This window comes from Mus pahari, chromosome 6, assembly GCF_900095145.1.
Source record: "Mus pahari chromosome 6, PAHARI_EIJ_v1.1, whole genome shotgun sequence".
Taxonomy (NCBI): domain Eukaryota; kingdom Metazoa; phylum Chordata; class Mammalia; order Rodentia; family Muridae; genus Mus; species Mus pahari.
In genome coordinates this window covers 85,134,395-85,148,540 of record NC_034595.1, presented here as the reverse complement: position 1 = coordinate 85,148,540, position 14,146 = coordinate 85,134,395, and the positions used below count along the sequence as shown (strand labels likewise).

At 46.8% G+C, this 14,146-nt stretch overlaps 1 protein-coding gene across 1 annotated transcript; it reads left to right on the top strand.

The window, feature by feature from the left end:
* The first annotated feature begins 1,039 nt into the window (after positions 1-1,039).
* Positions 1,040-12,309, top strand: LOC110323863 (location of vulva defective 1-like). Its single transcript, XM_021201214.1, has 8 exons — positions 1,040-1,865; positions 3,708-3,913; positions 6,462-6,619; positions 7,959-8,195; positions 10,327-10,486; positions 10,711-10,825; positions 11,289-11,321; positions 12,257-12,309. The coding sequence occupies exons 1-8, from the start codon at positions 1,040-1,042 to the stop codon at positions 12,307-12,309; spliced, it is 1,788 nt and encodes a 595-aa protein (XP_021056873.1).
* Positions 12,310-14,146: the final 1,837 nt, after the last annotated feature.

The window sequence follows — 14,146 nt, the reverse complement described above, 5'->3', positions numbered from 1 at the left end:
CCTCTGCCTCTGCCTCTGCCTCTGCCTCTGCCTCTGCCTCTGCCTCTGCCTCTGCCTCTGCCTCTGCCTCTGCCTCTGCCTCTGCCTCATGTAAAGGACACAGTGGCTCACAAATATCTGTAACTTCATTTCAGGTGATCCTACACCCTCTTCTGGTCTCTATGTCTTCCAGACACACAAGTGGTGCATAGGTTTACATGCAGGAGAACACTTAAATGCAGGAAACAAACAAAATAAAAAAAACAACCAATCAAACAAACAAATAAACAAAGCAACCAGCAAGGCTGAAGAGATGGCTCAGTGGTTAGGAGCATGGGCTCCTCTTCCAAAATGCCTGTTTTGGTTTACAGCACCCACAACCACCTGTAACTCTAGTCCCAGGAGAGCTGACACCCTCTTCTGACCTCCAAGGGTACCAGGCATGCATTTGTTGCACATACGTACATGCAGGCAAAGCACTCATCACATTAAACAACTAAATCCGAAACAAAAACAACGTTGGCGGTGGCTGCTGCTGCTGCAGAAGCACCCTTTGGCTGGTGAGAGTTACACCCCGGTGGCTATGAGGTGAGTGTTTAGAATGCAGTCAGGAGCCTGCAGCAAAAGGCCAGTCTCTGAAATGGATCAGGGCAGAGCTGACAGGTAATGAGAGTGACTTGTTACAGGGACTCGGGAACTCCTCATCAGGAGCGTGGGAGCTTAAGTGCCTGGGAAGTGGTAGGAGCAGTCGGTCAGTGTCTTTATTTTCCTTGTTGTTCCTGTTTTCGCAGGCAATGTTGCCTCAATCCCACCTTCCTCAAGAAGCTCTGAGCTTAACAAGAATCTCTCCTGCCCATCCACAATTTCAGTTGTGTCTCAGCGAACCAATGGCCCCACCTCCACAAAGGAACTCAACAGTTTATCGGTGAACAAGGCAACCACATCTCAGTTCCAGGGACAGATGACATCAGCTACTCTTCCAACATCACTCCAAAGCAGTAGTGAAACAGAGACCAGTGGGCAGAGGGTACACACGGCCGTGAAGACGGTCACCAATAGTATGTCACTGTTAGATCCCACGGTGACCTCTACAGCAAAGGAGCTGGTAGAGTCATCCAAAACTACCATATTATTCACCTTGGCCACTCCACCCTCATCAACACCGGACAAAGTCACTGACACAAATAAACCTTTACCCACGGTGACCGTGACAACTAGCAACACCTCTTCACCAACCACAGCCAACCTGAGGACCACTGTGCTTAGCACAGCCACATCTGAGACTCAGGAAAGGGACACTACAACTGTACCCCCAACCCCGGCAACAGGCCCCACAACAACGAGTATGTCACCTGACATACACCACAGCACAGTCACACAGACACCCTCCCAGCCAGCACAGACGGACTCAAGCGTCGGCATGACTGAACTCACAACACTGTCACCACCAAGGTCCATCACCACTGGAATGAGATCCTCGGTGTCCCCAAGCCCAGGGGAGGCAGACATGACCTTGACGACACCTTCAACGACGACAATGATGATGATGACGACAACAACAACAACAATAATGACGACACCTTCAAGCACACCAGCAACGAGTATGTCACCTGACACACACCACAGCACAGTCACACAGACACCTTTCCAGCAGGCACAGACAGACTCAAGCGTCAGCCTGGGGACAACCCAATCATCTGACCATTCTACAGCTCTTGTTCCTAGCTCCTCAGAGACAACCAAATCTTCCACTATGATTGGGGCCAGTAAAGCACCCCCCAACTCTAATCAGAGCAGTGGTCCGGGAGGTGGCACCTGTGCTTTAGATGAATATCAGGCCAGTACCGGAGGTTGTGCATGCAATGACAGCTACTATTCCCACTTGGGTGAGTGCGTATAATCCTTTCCAGTAAGTGGTCATTGTCTGCTGCTGCTGCTGTTCCTCCTCCTCCTCCTCCTCCTCCTCCTCCTCCTCCTCCTTCTCCTCTTCTTCCTCCTCTTCCTCCTCCTCTCTTTCTCCCCCCTCCTCCCCCTCCTCCTCCTCTTCCTCTTTTTCTTTGTAAAGTTTCTCCCTTATTTTAATTTTATGTGTATGGATAACATGAAGTAACATGAATAACCCATGTAAACAAATCAGATAAATGGCCTGGGGTAGAAAGGTCATGGAAGTCTAAGAAGGCCCAGAGGAACTCTGTCCAAAGGTTGGTAAGGCATTAGCATGAAATGATTGAATCCACCAGAAGTGATGTCTCCTGAGAGGGTACACGGCTGCGCAGATGAGACAATCTGCCCTGCTCCAGCTTCTAGGACCAGATACTGATGGGGATTACAGGTGTGTGTGGCATGACTGGCTTAGTATACACACACACACACACACAAGGAGAGAGAGAGAGAGAGAGAGAGAGAGAGAGAGAGAGAGAGAGAGAGAGAGAGAGAAGCACAGAGTCTAGCTTCCTACTTAGCACTGGGGAAGAATTGGAGAATAAAATTTCCCAAACCACTCTTTGGCAGTTACATTCCATTGAGGTAAAGTGCAAATTGAAATTGGAGTGTAGCAATTGGAGTGTAGTAATCTTAACTCTTAGTTCTCAGCTCTGCTTGTTCTGTTCCTGGGAGCGCTGGTCCAACTCTCAGTGCACCTGGCTCAAGAGGGGAACCTCATCCCCCAAGCTTTGTTGACGAGTCCGGATCTTCCCGTCCAGAGCTGGCCTGGTCACTGAAGATGACCTAATGCTTCCGCCTCCTAAATTCTGGGATTACAGGCGTCTGCCATCATACCCTATTTACGTGGCACTGGGTATCAAATTATGACAGGCATGCAAATGGGCCAACGAAGCTACATTTCCCAGCCCCCACACTAGCTTTGAGGCCCTGCTGGCAATGCTTGAAAAGGGGATTCTAAGGACCTGTGACTGCCAGGAGTCAGAATCTTGTAACTCATGAGATGATTCCTGGGATCTACGTATGTGAGAATCTGTATTTAAATATAGTTAATTTTTTCCTGATGTTTCAAGACAGGTTTCTCTGTGTAGCCCTGTCTATCCTGGAACTTGCTCTGTAGACCAGGCTATCCTCAAATTCACTGAAATCTGCCCGCCTCTGTCTCCTGAGTGCTGGATTTAAAGATATACACTACTATGCCCAGATGGGTGTTTGCATGATGCATGGTATGTGGTGTGTATGTGTGTGTGTGTGTGTGTGTGTAAGAGAGTGTGTGTGTGTGTATGAGAGAGAGAGTGTGTGTGTGAGAGTATGTGTGTATGTGCGTGTGAGAGTGTGAGTGTATGTGTGTGAGTGTGTGTGTGAGAGTGTGTGTGTGTGTGAGAGAGTGTGTGTGTGTGAGAGTATGTGTGTGTGTGAGTGTGAGTGTGTGTGTGTGAGAGAGTGAGTGTGTGTGTGAGTGTGTGTGTGTGAGAGTATGTGTGTGTGTGAGAGTGTGAGTGTGTGTGTGTGTGAGAGAGTGTGTGTGTGAGTGTGTGTGTGTGAGAGAGAGTGTGAGTGTGTGTGAGTGTGTGTGTGTGTGTGTGTGTGCGCTAGGGGGCACACATGCCATGGTGTACACGTGGAGGTCAGAGGATAACTTTGTGAAGTCAGTTCTCTCTTTCTACTTTATGTGGGCTCTGAGATTTGAACTCAGGTCTCCATGGTAAGCCTTTACCTAATTGCTCCTCATGGCCTCCTCCCAAGATCCTCAGGAGACCCTACCTCTGGCTCTTGTTCCTCTGCAGAACTATCTAGGGAGATAGCAACCCTGCGCTGCAGGTCACAGGACATTGAGGTGTCTCTCCTGAGCTGCTTCCTGAAAACTCAACACTGGGTCCTGAAGCAAGATGCCTTCTCGAAGTGTTACAGTATCAGTGCGACAGAAGAGGGTCATCGGGTCCAGGTCTTTCAGGTGGAGAAGAAGGAGGGAACTTGTGGACTCCACGTCTCTGTAAGCTGAAGGGGATTTAAGAAGAAGGGGAAAGTTGTGGGCAAGGAAAGCTGTGGGAGGGGCTTGGACAACTGTGGGAGGGGCTTGGACAGCTATGGGAGGGGCTTGGACAGCTGGAGGAGGGGCTTGGACAGCTGTGGGAGGGGCTGGGAAGGGTGTGGGGTGGGCCTGGGAAAGGAGAGGTTGGATAACTCTTGACTTTGGTGGACTCAAATCTTTGTCATTAGGACCACTCCAGATGAAGAAAAAAGAACAAGTATCTCCAGACCGGCAATTCCTTTATATGTTCTGTGTTTGGTGAATTGGGGTATTGATTGGTTCCCAAACTGTCAGCCATGAAACACTTGAAAATAGGAAGCTACAAGCGGCTATTGATTGATTCCTGGTCAGCCTCCAGGTCTATCAAATAATTTTTAATGGTTCTAATCCTGAGAGGTTTTCGCTACAGACAAGTAATCAATGGCTCAGAGAACTTAAGGGATTTTCTCAAATTGCAGTTTGAACTTGAGGTAATCCTCCTGCATCAAGCTCCTGAGTCCTAGGATTACATGCTTGCACCAGCGTGCAGAGATTCGCTTCGTAAACAAAACATAACTCACATAAATAATAGAAAGCCCCCCAAAACCAGTGCCCCTAAGTCCCCAGTCTCATCATTAGAACTCAGCTTGCTCCCTCTTTCAGTCTGGTTTTTGTTGTTGGTGGTGGTGGTGATTGTGGTTGTTGGTGGTGGGTTTTTTTGTTTGATTTTCAGTGCCAGAGACTCAATGTGGGCTAGACAAATACTCTACAACTAAGATACATTTCCCAACCCCAGGAGTTGAAATTCGTTTCTAAAAGTTATTTATTTGTTTGGGGAGACTATCTCACTCTTTAGCCTTGACTGGTGTGGAAATCACTATGTAGAGCAGGCTAACCTGGAACTAACCAAGATCTGTCTGCCTCCACCTCCCAGTGCTGGGATTGAAGATGTACCCACCACACTTAACTCAGGCTTGGGTTTTCTTTTTTTTTTTTTTTTTTGATAGGGGGGGTCTTTTTTTAAGATTTATTTATTTATGTACATGAGTGCACACTATAGCTGTACAGATAGTTGTGTGCCTTCATCTGGTTGTTGGGAATTGAATTTAGGACCCCTGCTCGCTTCGGTCAGCCCTCCCTGCTCGCTCCAGCCCAATCTATTATTATACATAAGTACACTGTAGCTGACTTCAGACACAACAGAAGAGGGTGTCAGATCTCATTATGGGTGCTTGTGAGTCACCATGTGGTTGCTGGGATTTGAACTCAGGACCTTCAGAAGAGCAGTCAGTGCTCTTACCTGCTGAGCTATCTCACCAGCCCAAGGGGGGCGGTTGTCTTTCTATGTGACCCTGGGTGTCCTGAACTCTCTATGTAGACCAGGCTAGCCTCTGCCTCCCATATTATGGAATTTAAGACATATACCATTACACCCAACTCAGACTTAGAATTCTTAACAGTGCAGTGGTTCTATTTTTTCCCCAAGAGATTCTCAAATGCAAATTGAGACCTATAATCCCAGAATTCAGGAAGCTGAAACGGGAGCATCGCAGGACTCTGGACAGCATGGGTTACAGAGCAAGATGCTCTCCCTGGGATGGAGAGACAGCTCAGCAGTTAAGAGTTCATATTGCAGAAGGCCCAAGTTCTCCCAGCACCAACAGCTCACAATTGCTTCCAGTCCAGATCCAGATAATCTGATGTCCTCTTCTGTCCTCTTTAGACACCTGCACTGTCGTTCACAAACCCATAGAGAGATACACATATGTATATGATTGTTAAAATAAGCCTCTAAGAATTCTCTCTCAAGACAACCACCACCACTACCACCACCACCACCACCACCAAAGTAACAATAAAACAACCCAGATGTGGTGGTGTGTACTAATAAGCTCAGCCCTTGAGAAGTGGAGGCAGGAGAGGGTTCAAGGCCATCCTTAGCTATATAGTTGGAGACTAATTTGGGCTACATGACGCCATGTCTCAAAAACAAGGTAAGATCAAAATGAGCAGAGACATTTAAGAAACTCGGGATAAGAACCTCCTCTGGCAACTCTTGGTTCAATCCCCACCTCTGTATAAATTGGGTATTGAGGCACAAACTGGTAACCCTGGCACTGGGGGGGGGGGGCGTGGAACCAGGTGAGTCATGGATTCAAAACCATCCTTAGCTACATAGACACTAAGGCTAGCCTGAGCTCCATGAGACTCCGTTTCAAGAGCGGTAACTTAGGATAACTTAGGTAACTTAGGCGTGGGGATGAATGTGATGGGCCCCAGAGCCAGAGTGACGTTGGGTTTAGGCTCGCTGTGGGCCTTGTGCTTCTCTCAACCTTTCTGAGCCTTTATTTTACTCATTCCTAAAATGAAGCGGATAACAGAATTGTTGTGTTCAAGCCACAGGACCAGGCTCCAAGAGTTCAGCAATTGATTTTATTTTAACAAACATCTTGTAGCTAGAGAGGATGCGTGAAGGTGTTTACCCCAGGGACTTGTGGGTAATGGCTGCTCACCCACCTGTCTTTTCCAGACCAACAGCAGCTACGCAGTGCACTCTTTGAATGTGCACCTTGAACAGGCTCTCCCTGGCTCCAGCAACACTGGCTTCAGAGTGCTCCACTTCAGCTGTGCCTATCCACTGGCTGTGAACGTCAACAAGCCTGTGGCCCACCAGGAGATCTCCATTCCGTGAGTAACGCCCAGTTAGCTGGGCCACCCTGAGTTCTCATTGCTATCTCTAATTCAGGCCAGAGATGCAACTCCCTCAAGAAATTAGCCCTCATGCTCATCCACCACACGTAAGCTCCCCTTACTCAGAGGGAGACTGCTAGTGAGATGTCGTCGAATGGTGTACCTGTGTAAATCACCATGGAGTTAGAGAGCTGCCAAGGTCTGGGGACCTATGATGTAGCACTTGATCTTTTTAGGTGGTCCATAGGGAAGGTAAAAGGTTAACCCCTCTCCTAGCCATCTCTTATTTTATTTTATATTTAGTCATCCTGAGTGTGGTGTGTGTGTGTGTGTGTGTGTGTGTGTGTGTGTGTGTGTGTGTGTGATGTCCACAAGTCTGTCCTCTATTTCCTCAGGTCAGTGATGGCAGCAGGAGCCTTTACCCACTGAGCCTTCTTGCTGACCCATCTTTTTCTTTCTCTTTCTTAGTACATGTTTGTGCAGTGTGTGCTAGTCAGGGTACATGTGTGTTCATGTGCATGTGTATGTGTATGTAGGCCAGAGGACAATCTATGGTATTCCTTAATCACCCTCCAACTTATTTATTTGCTTATGTCTATATTTATTTTTTCGAGACAGGGTCTCTTTACATAGCCTTGACTGTCCTGGAACTCACTCTGTAGACCAGGCTGCCCTTGAACTGACAGAGATCCTCCTGCCTCTGCCCTCTGAGCGTTGGGATTTAAAGAGTGTGCTACATATCGTTTGTTTATTTTTTTTTAAAGATTTATTTATTTATTATATGTAAGTACACTGTAGCTGTCTTCAGACACTCCAGAAGAGGGAGTCAGATCTCGTTAAGGATGGTTGTGAGCCACCATGTGGTTGCCGGGATTTGAACTCTGGACCTTTGGAAGAGCAGTCGGGTGCTCTTACCCACTGAGCCATCTCACCAGCCCCCGTTTGTTTATTTTTAAATTCAATGTTGAAATTTTGTTTGTTTTTTGAGAAAGGGTTTCTCTGCGTCACGGCCTTGGCTGTCCTGGAACTTTCTTTGTAGACCAGGCTGGCCTCGAACTCAGAGAGACTGCCTGCCTCTAACTCCTGAGCACTGGGATCAAAGGCGGGTGCCACTGCCGTTGGCATGCCTGGGCTTTTGAACATAGGTTAAGGGGCTTGATCTCCTCCTCCTGCTGTACGGTAACATATATCACCTCCTACTGTCCTGGTCCTTATTTTCCTTGGCTGCCAGCACTCAGTGACCTCGAGAGTAAGTCAGAAGGTGGCTATGTGTCCTCCTTCTTCTCTCTGAGGTTTCAGGGTTGAGGGGCTCACTCTTGTTCCTTTCTGGATATAGCGCCATCCATGTTCCAAGTAGCGGGGAGACCATCATCACCCTGAGCATCTTCACAGACTCCGAACTCTCGGCTCCACTTAAGAACAGTACAGCTCCTGTTGGCCTGCCCCTCTACGTGGTCCTCAAGTCCACCAACAATGACCCTGACCGGTTTGTCCTGGTGGCTAATGAGATCTTTGCAAGTACCAACGACTCCAACGCAGAGGCTAAGGCCACCTACCATTTTGTGAAGGAGAGGTAAGAGCCCATCAGGCCCTGGGTCTTGGGCTGTGATTTTGGACCCTAGCCGCCTTTTCTGTATTCCAGAGGTAAAAGTCACGTCTATTCTCATGACATAGTTGTTGCCTTGGGGGCTTGCTGCTGAATAAGCTGGCCCTTTCGAGTTCTGTAAGATTCCTCTACACCCTGCCAAACAAACAGGGCAGGGGGGGGAGGTAAAGGACCGGTGAATGTTTGCCGAGTGGATCCATCCAGCCCCATTTTATAGATAAGTAAACTGAGGCTCAGGGGAAGTAAAACCTGCTCAAGGTCTCCCAGCCAATAGATGGCATTCATGTCTTCTAGTTTCCTCTCCTTCCCCAGTTACCGAGGCCCTTGAGTGGTGAGATAATAAATAATGCTAACATTTCAGAGCGCCATATGCCGTTATATATGAAGTAGATTACATGCAGTAGCAGACAGCTAACAATGCCATAGCGTTTGTTCCATGCCAGGCATAGTTTGAGTCACTGCACATATATCAAATAATTTAAATCTTACACACTATGATGTAGTTATTTTTCGATTCTCATCTTACTCAAGGCCAATCCAAATCCTAGCTCAGGTGCTGGTAGGTGGCTCACTTTGCTAAGTGTTGAGCACACTAAGACAAGAGCTGGGTCTCTTAGGGGTGAGAGCCTAGGTCCCAAATCCAAGCACTTGGGAGGCTGAGGCAGGGGAATTACCTAGAGTACCAAGCTAGCCAAGTAAGGCAGCAAGACCCCATTTTAAAAATAAGAATTATTGGGTCCTGGAGAGATGACTTATCGGAAAAGAGCATCCTGACTGCTCTTCCAGAGGCCCTGAGTTCAATTCCCAGCAACCACATGGTGACTCACAATTATCTATAATGGGTTCTGATGCCCTCTTCTGGCCTACAGGCATACATGCAGACAAAACACTGTATACATAATAAAGAAATCTTTAAAATAATAATAATAATAATAATAATAATAATAATAATAATAATAATTTTAAAAGTTGGGCATGTCCAGGCAGTGGTGATGCACACCTTTAATTCCAGCACTTGGGAGGCAGAGGCAGACAGATTTCTGAGTTCAAGGCCAGCCTGGTCTACAGAGTGAATTCCAGGACAGCCAGGGCTACACAGAGAAACCCTATCTCAAAAAAAAAACAACAACAACAAAAAGTTGGGCATTATGGTGCATGCCTGTAACCCAAGTTCTCAGACAGAAGAGGGGGTTAAAAGCTAGCTTCAGCTACATAGCGAATTCCAGGCCAGTCTGTGTTATATGAGATCATGCCTCAAAATTAGCAAGAGAATGAATACCTCCTTCCTTTTCTATCACGTTTTATTCATGTTGACAATAGACTTCATAGAAGCATAGTAGACTGTTAATCCATTTACAGATCACAGAACAACTCCATGAAGGATTATTTCTTCCACTGTGCAGAGGAGAAAGCAGAAAGCTCAGAGTCTGATGAAGGACTGCTTATACTCAGATTGCTGCCAAAACACACTGCCAAATTTGTACTAGTTATTATTGCAATTAGCGTTTTCTGTATTCCCAAAGTTCTGGAGTTCCTACTAAGGGCCAGCAGCCTGCTAGAATAGCACTTTGACCCAACCTTGAAGACCTACCTAACGTCTCCATACCTTAATTTCCTCCCAGTTTAAAAAAGAAAGGGCGGGGCAGGGCAGGGGCTGGAGTGGCAGCTTGGCAGTTAAAAGCACCTGCTGCTCTCTCGCAGGACTTGGTTCAGGTCCTCAGCACTCACATGGATGTCCGCAATCATCTGTAATTCCTGTTCCAGGTGATGAGACAGCCTTTTCTGACCTCTGTGGACACTGTACTCCCGTGGTGCACAGACACTCTACAGGCAAACACTGACAGACATAAAATAAAATAAATAAACCTTTAAAAATGAGGAGTATTCAAAAGTATGGTCTTCCTCGGAATATTGATGTGGGGAATTGAGATAATACATTAAATAATCCATATTAATAATAAAGGTAGTTCTCAGCCAGAGATCCAACACCCATTATTACACAGGACAAGTTAAAGCAGTAGAAATCAAACTTTGTGTGTCCACAACTCAGGCCCCAAGTCTGGATCCCAAAGCTGGACACACTGCCTTTTCCCTGCAGCTGCCCAGTTCAGGGCCGAATACTCCAGGACTTGAGCAATGGGGCTTCCATGGATGTGACACTGGCCTTCACTCTCTCACGATTCTTGAATAGTGACATGCTTTACCTACACGCCAAAGTGACCCTCTGTGACAAGCAAGTGGGACACCCATGCCAACCGGTAAGTAGGGTCCCTGAAGGTTAGCAGAGCGGCTGGGACTGAACCAAGGGCGGTTGTGGGATTGTGTGCTGGCCTCACTTTCTAGGGACCAGGCTTGTTGGAAGAGTTAAAGGCCAGCATTTGTAGACCTGGGTCTTGTAGGTGAGAATGAGTGAGCTTATTTGGGCCGTGGGTTGGTGGAGCATGAGTCTTTGAGGTTCCCAGAGCTTTCTTGTCACCCACAGTCCTGTAGTGGGAAGAATCCCCTGCAGAGAAAGTCACCCTTGGACGCTCGACCTGGAACCCAGAAGGAGCCTAGCGGTGGCAAGTGGATCGTGTTTGGACCTCTCCGAATAAGTGGTACATGTATAGACCAAAAAAGGGCATCTCATCCCCTGGAACTGGAGTCGCAGATAGTTGTGAGCCACTATGTGGGTGCTGGGAATCGAACCATGGGTCCTCTGAAAGAGCATTCAGGACTTGTAACCACTGAGCCATCTCTCCAGTTCCCTCTAGGCTTTCTATCTCCTTTCCTGTCACATCGACTCAGCCTTCTCAAGTTGTCTTTCATGCCAACCTCTAGTTGATCATTTTTCTTGTCCTGGAACCATCTTTTGTTTTTCTATTTTATTAGAGTACTTTAACTCTCATTGGGAAATCCCAAACCTTTAGTAAATCAATCCGAAAGCATCTTCTCTCCTTTCTGAGTCCCAGCTTTCAGAGAGAGAGAGAGAGAGAGAGAAAGTGTGCCCCTGATGGAACGGTGGGTGAGTGTTCTGTGAGGAGCACTTTGAACTCAGTCTCTGTTTCTATGTGGTTACAGAGTCCCGAGCCTCCAGCAGCAGGAACTCAGCAGGTTGGTACAAAGAGATTGCTTTAGAAATGAAAGATCTAACGTTACGTGGGTTCTGTAGGAGCGCACAAGGGCTCTAGGCTGGGGCTGATCTTGAAAACGGTTTCTTCTCTGAGCTACGCGACCATGATGTCAGTTAACCTCCCGAGACTCAGCTTGAGCAATGTGTGGCAGAGTTAATATGAGGCTGTTGCCTTATCCTGCCTCAAAATCTGAGACTACCCAGAAATGACTCGGGGTAAGGGGCTGAAGGTTTAAAATGCACAGGTCACGGTGGAGCAAGCTGGAGCCCGGAAGTTTAGAATCAGCCTGTGCAGAATAGTGAGACCCTTCATGACGTAAAAGCCAGGTATAGAGGTTTACCCTGTAATCCCAGCACTTAGGAGGCACAGGCAGGAGAATTAGGCAATCCTTGGCTACAGAGCAAACCTGAGGCCAGCCTGGAGTATGTGTCTTCAAGCAAAAGAAAAGAAGAAATGAAAGAAAACATAACTAAACAGTATGTACGATAACACTGCAAACTGAGATTGTTTAGTGGGGAGGGGGGCTTGCTGCTAGGCTTGATTACATGAATTCTATCCCTGGGAACCATGCATGGTAGGAGAGAACCAGGAAGGTCCTCTAACCTCCACATGTACCGTGACTTACATGCTGTGACTTACATGCAATAAATAAATAAATAAATAAATGGAATAATTAAAATGCTCCCAGACTCTGAAAGCTCCTCAAATCCCATTTTAAAAAATTATTTTAAATTATGCATATATGTGTGTGTACCCTATGCACATGAGCACTGGTGCCCAGGGAGGCCAGAGGTTCCATGTGGGTGCTGGGAACCAAGCTGAGGTCTCTGCAGGAGCCGTATGTGCTCTTAACTGCTGAGCCATCTCCCTGGCCCTTTTAATATTATTTTGCAACTATCTCTTTCTTTCCTCCAGGAGCCTGGATATCCATCTTTCTCCTGATTGTGATTGGCTGGATGCTGGGATAAAATCTGACCCAGCTCCCTGACTCCAACCCTAGAGTGTAGTGTCTAGTTTACTTTCGGAGACAAGGGTGGAGTAGGGGAAGAGTTGAGTCAAGGCGACTAGTGTGACCTCTGTTAGGTACCAGAGAAGCTGGGCACGAATTGGTCTGTAGCTCAATACTGTGCTCAATGGTCTGTTGCCTACTCATATACCTTCTTTAACTGGGACTCTTGGGGGAGGGTGTGTAATTACACTGCTCAGTGTGATGGGGGAAGAGTAGAGGATTTGTGGTCAATAAACACACGAAATTCTACATTTCCTGATTCCTGTCTGTATAATCTGAACAGAATGATTTGGTGTTCCAGGTCAATGGGGCTGAAGGATTGGAGATGGTACAGGGAGTGTGTGTGTGTCTGTGTGTGTGTGTCTGTGTGTGTGTGTGTGCATGAAAATCACTTTATTCTCTATGGGGCTTCATCTCCACACATGTAAAATGGAAGTATTTGACCAGATGACCTCTGCTTCACTATGGAAGCCCAGGATGTCCTTGGGCCTTGATCAGCTGACCCTACTTTCCCTCTCTCTCTCTCTCTCTCTCTCTCTCTCTCTCTCTCTCTCTCTCTCTCTCTTTAATTTTTCTTAAAGATTTATTTATTTATTTTACATATATGATGACTACACTAGAACTGTCTTCAGACACACTAGAAGAGGGCATCAGATCCCATTACAAGATGGTTGTGAGCCACCATGTGGTTACTGGGAATTGAACTCAGGACCTCTGGAAGAGCAGTCAGTACTCTTAACCACTGAGCCATCTCTCCTGCCTGCCTGCCTTCCTTCCTTCCTTCCTTCCTTCCTTCCTTCCTTCCTTCCTTTCTCTTTCTTTCTTTTTTGAAAAATGACCAAAACTGTTCCATTCCAGAATGAGAGTCAAATGCATTTATGTGATATTGCCCAAGCCTTTCGTCCTATCCCTTGGTTATTCTGATGAGGCCCCTTTGCTAGTGGAGGGTGGATACAGCAACAGTGTTTGTGCATTATTCATTCATCCCAAACCAGAATCTATCACATTCCTGGGTCCATGCTACACCGTGGGTTTCACCAGTTCACAAGGCAATCTTAGGCAAACTTAAGGACAGGGTGGACGGGTGTTGGATGATGATAGTGGACTAGGAAACAGGACAGGTTTAGATGTTAGCAGGCAAACCACACAAGCTGGTGTGCACCTGTAATCCCAGTGGCCAGGAGACTGAGGCAGGAGGATTATTCTGAGTCTCAGGCCGGCCTGGGTTATACATCAAGACCCTGTCTCAAACAAATAATCAAACATATAAGCAAAATACCACAAATAAATAAATAAAAAGGTGTGGCTCAGCAGTAGAGCATTTGCATAGCATATGCAATACCTTGAGCTTGGTTCTCAAAGCCACAGTAAACAAACTCAAACAACCCCCAAACAGACTTCCTCCAAGAAAAACAGAGAATGGAAGCGAGATACAGTGGTGCATGTCTGAAATCACCAAATCTAGTCTTTTTTACTTTTACTCATGCTGGTGGGTATACTTTCATTGATGTATTTCATTAAATATGCAGCACATCTTTTTAAAATAACAAAGCAAGCCAGGTGGCAGTGGCACATGCCTTTAATTCCAGCATCAGGAGGTAGAAACAAACAGATCTCTGTGAGTTCAAGGCCCACCTGGTCCACAGAGTGAGCTCCAGGACAGCCAGGTCTACCAAAAAGAAAGAAAGAGAAAGAGAGACAGAGAGAGACAGAGAGAGAGAGAGAGAGAGAGAGAGAGAGAGAGAGAGAGAGAGAGGAAGGAAGGAAGGAAGGAAGGAAGGAAGGAAGGAAGGAAG

Excerpts from the sequence above, each read along its gene's own strand:
- LOC110323863 (XM_021201214.1), top strand. The coding sequence starts at position 1,040 with ATGTCACTGTTAGATCCCACGGTGACCTCTACAGCAAAGGAGCTGGTA. Across the intron at positions 6,620-7,958 it reads CACCAGGAGATCTCCATTCC|CGCCATCCATGTTCCAAGTA; the intron begins GTGAGTAACGCC and ends TTCTGGATATAG. Across the intron at positions 8,196-10,326 it reads TACCATTTTGTGAAGGAGAG|CTGCCCAGTTCAGGGCCGAA; the intron begins GTAAGAGCCCAT and ends TTTTCCCTGCAG.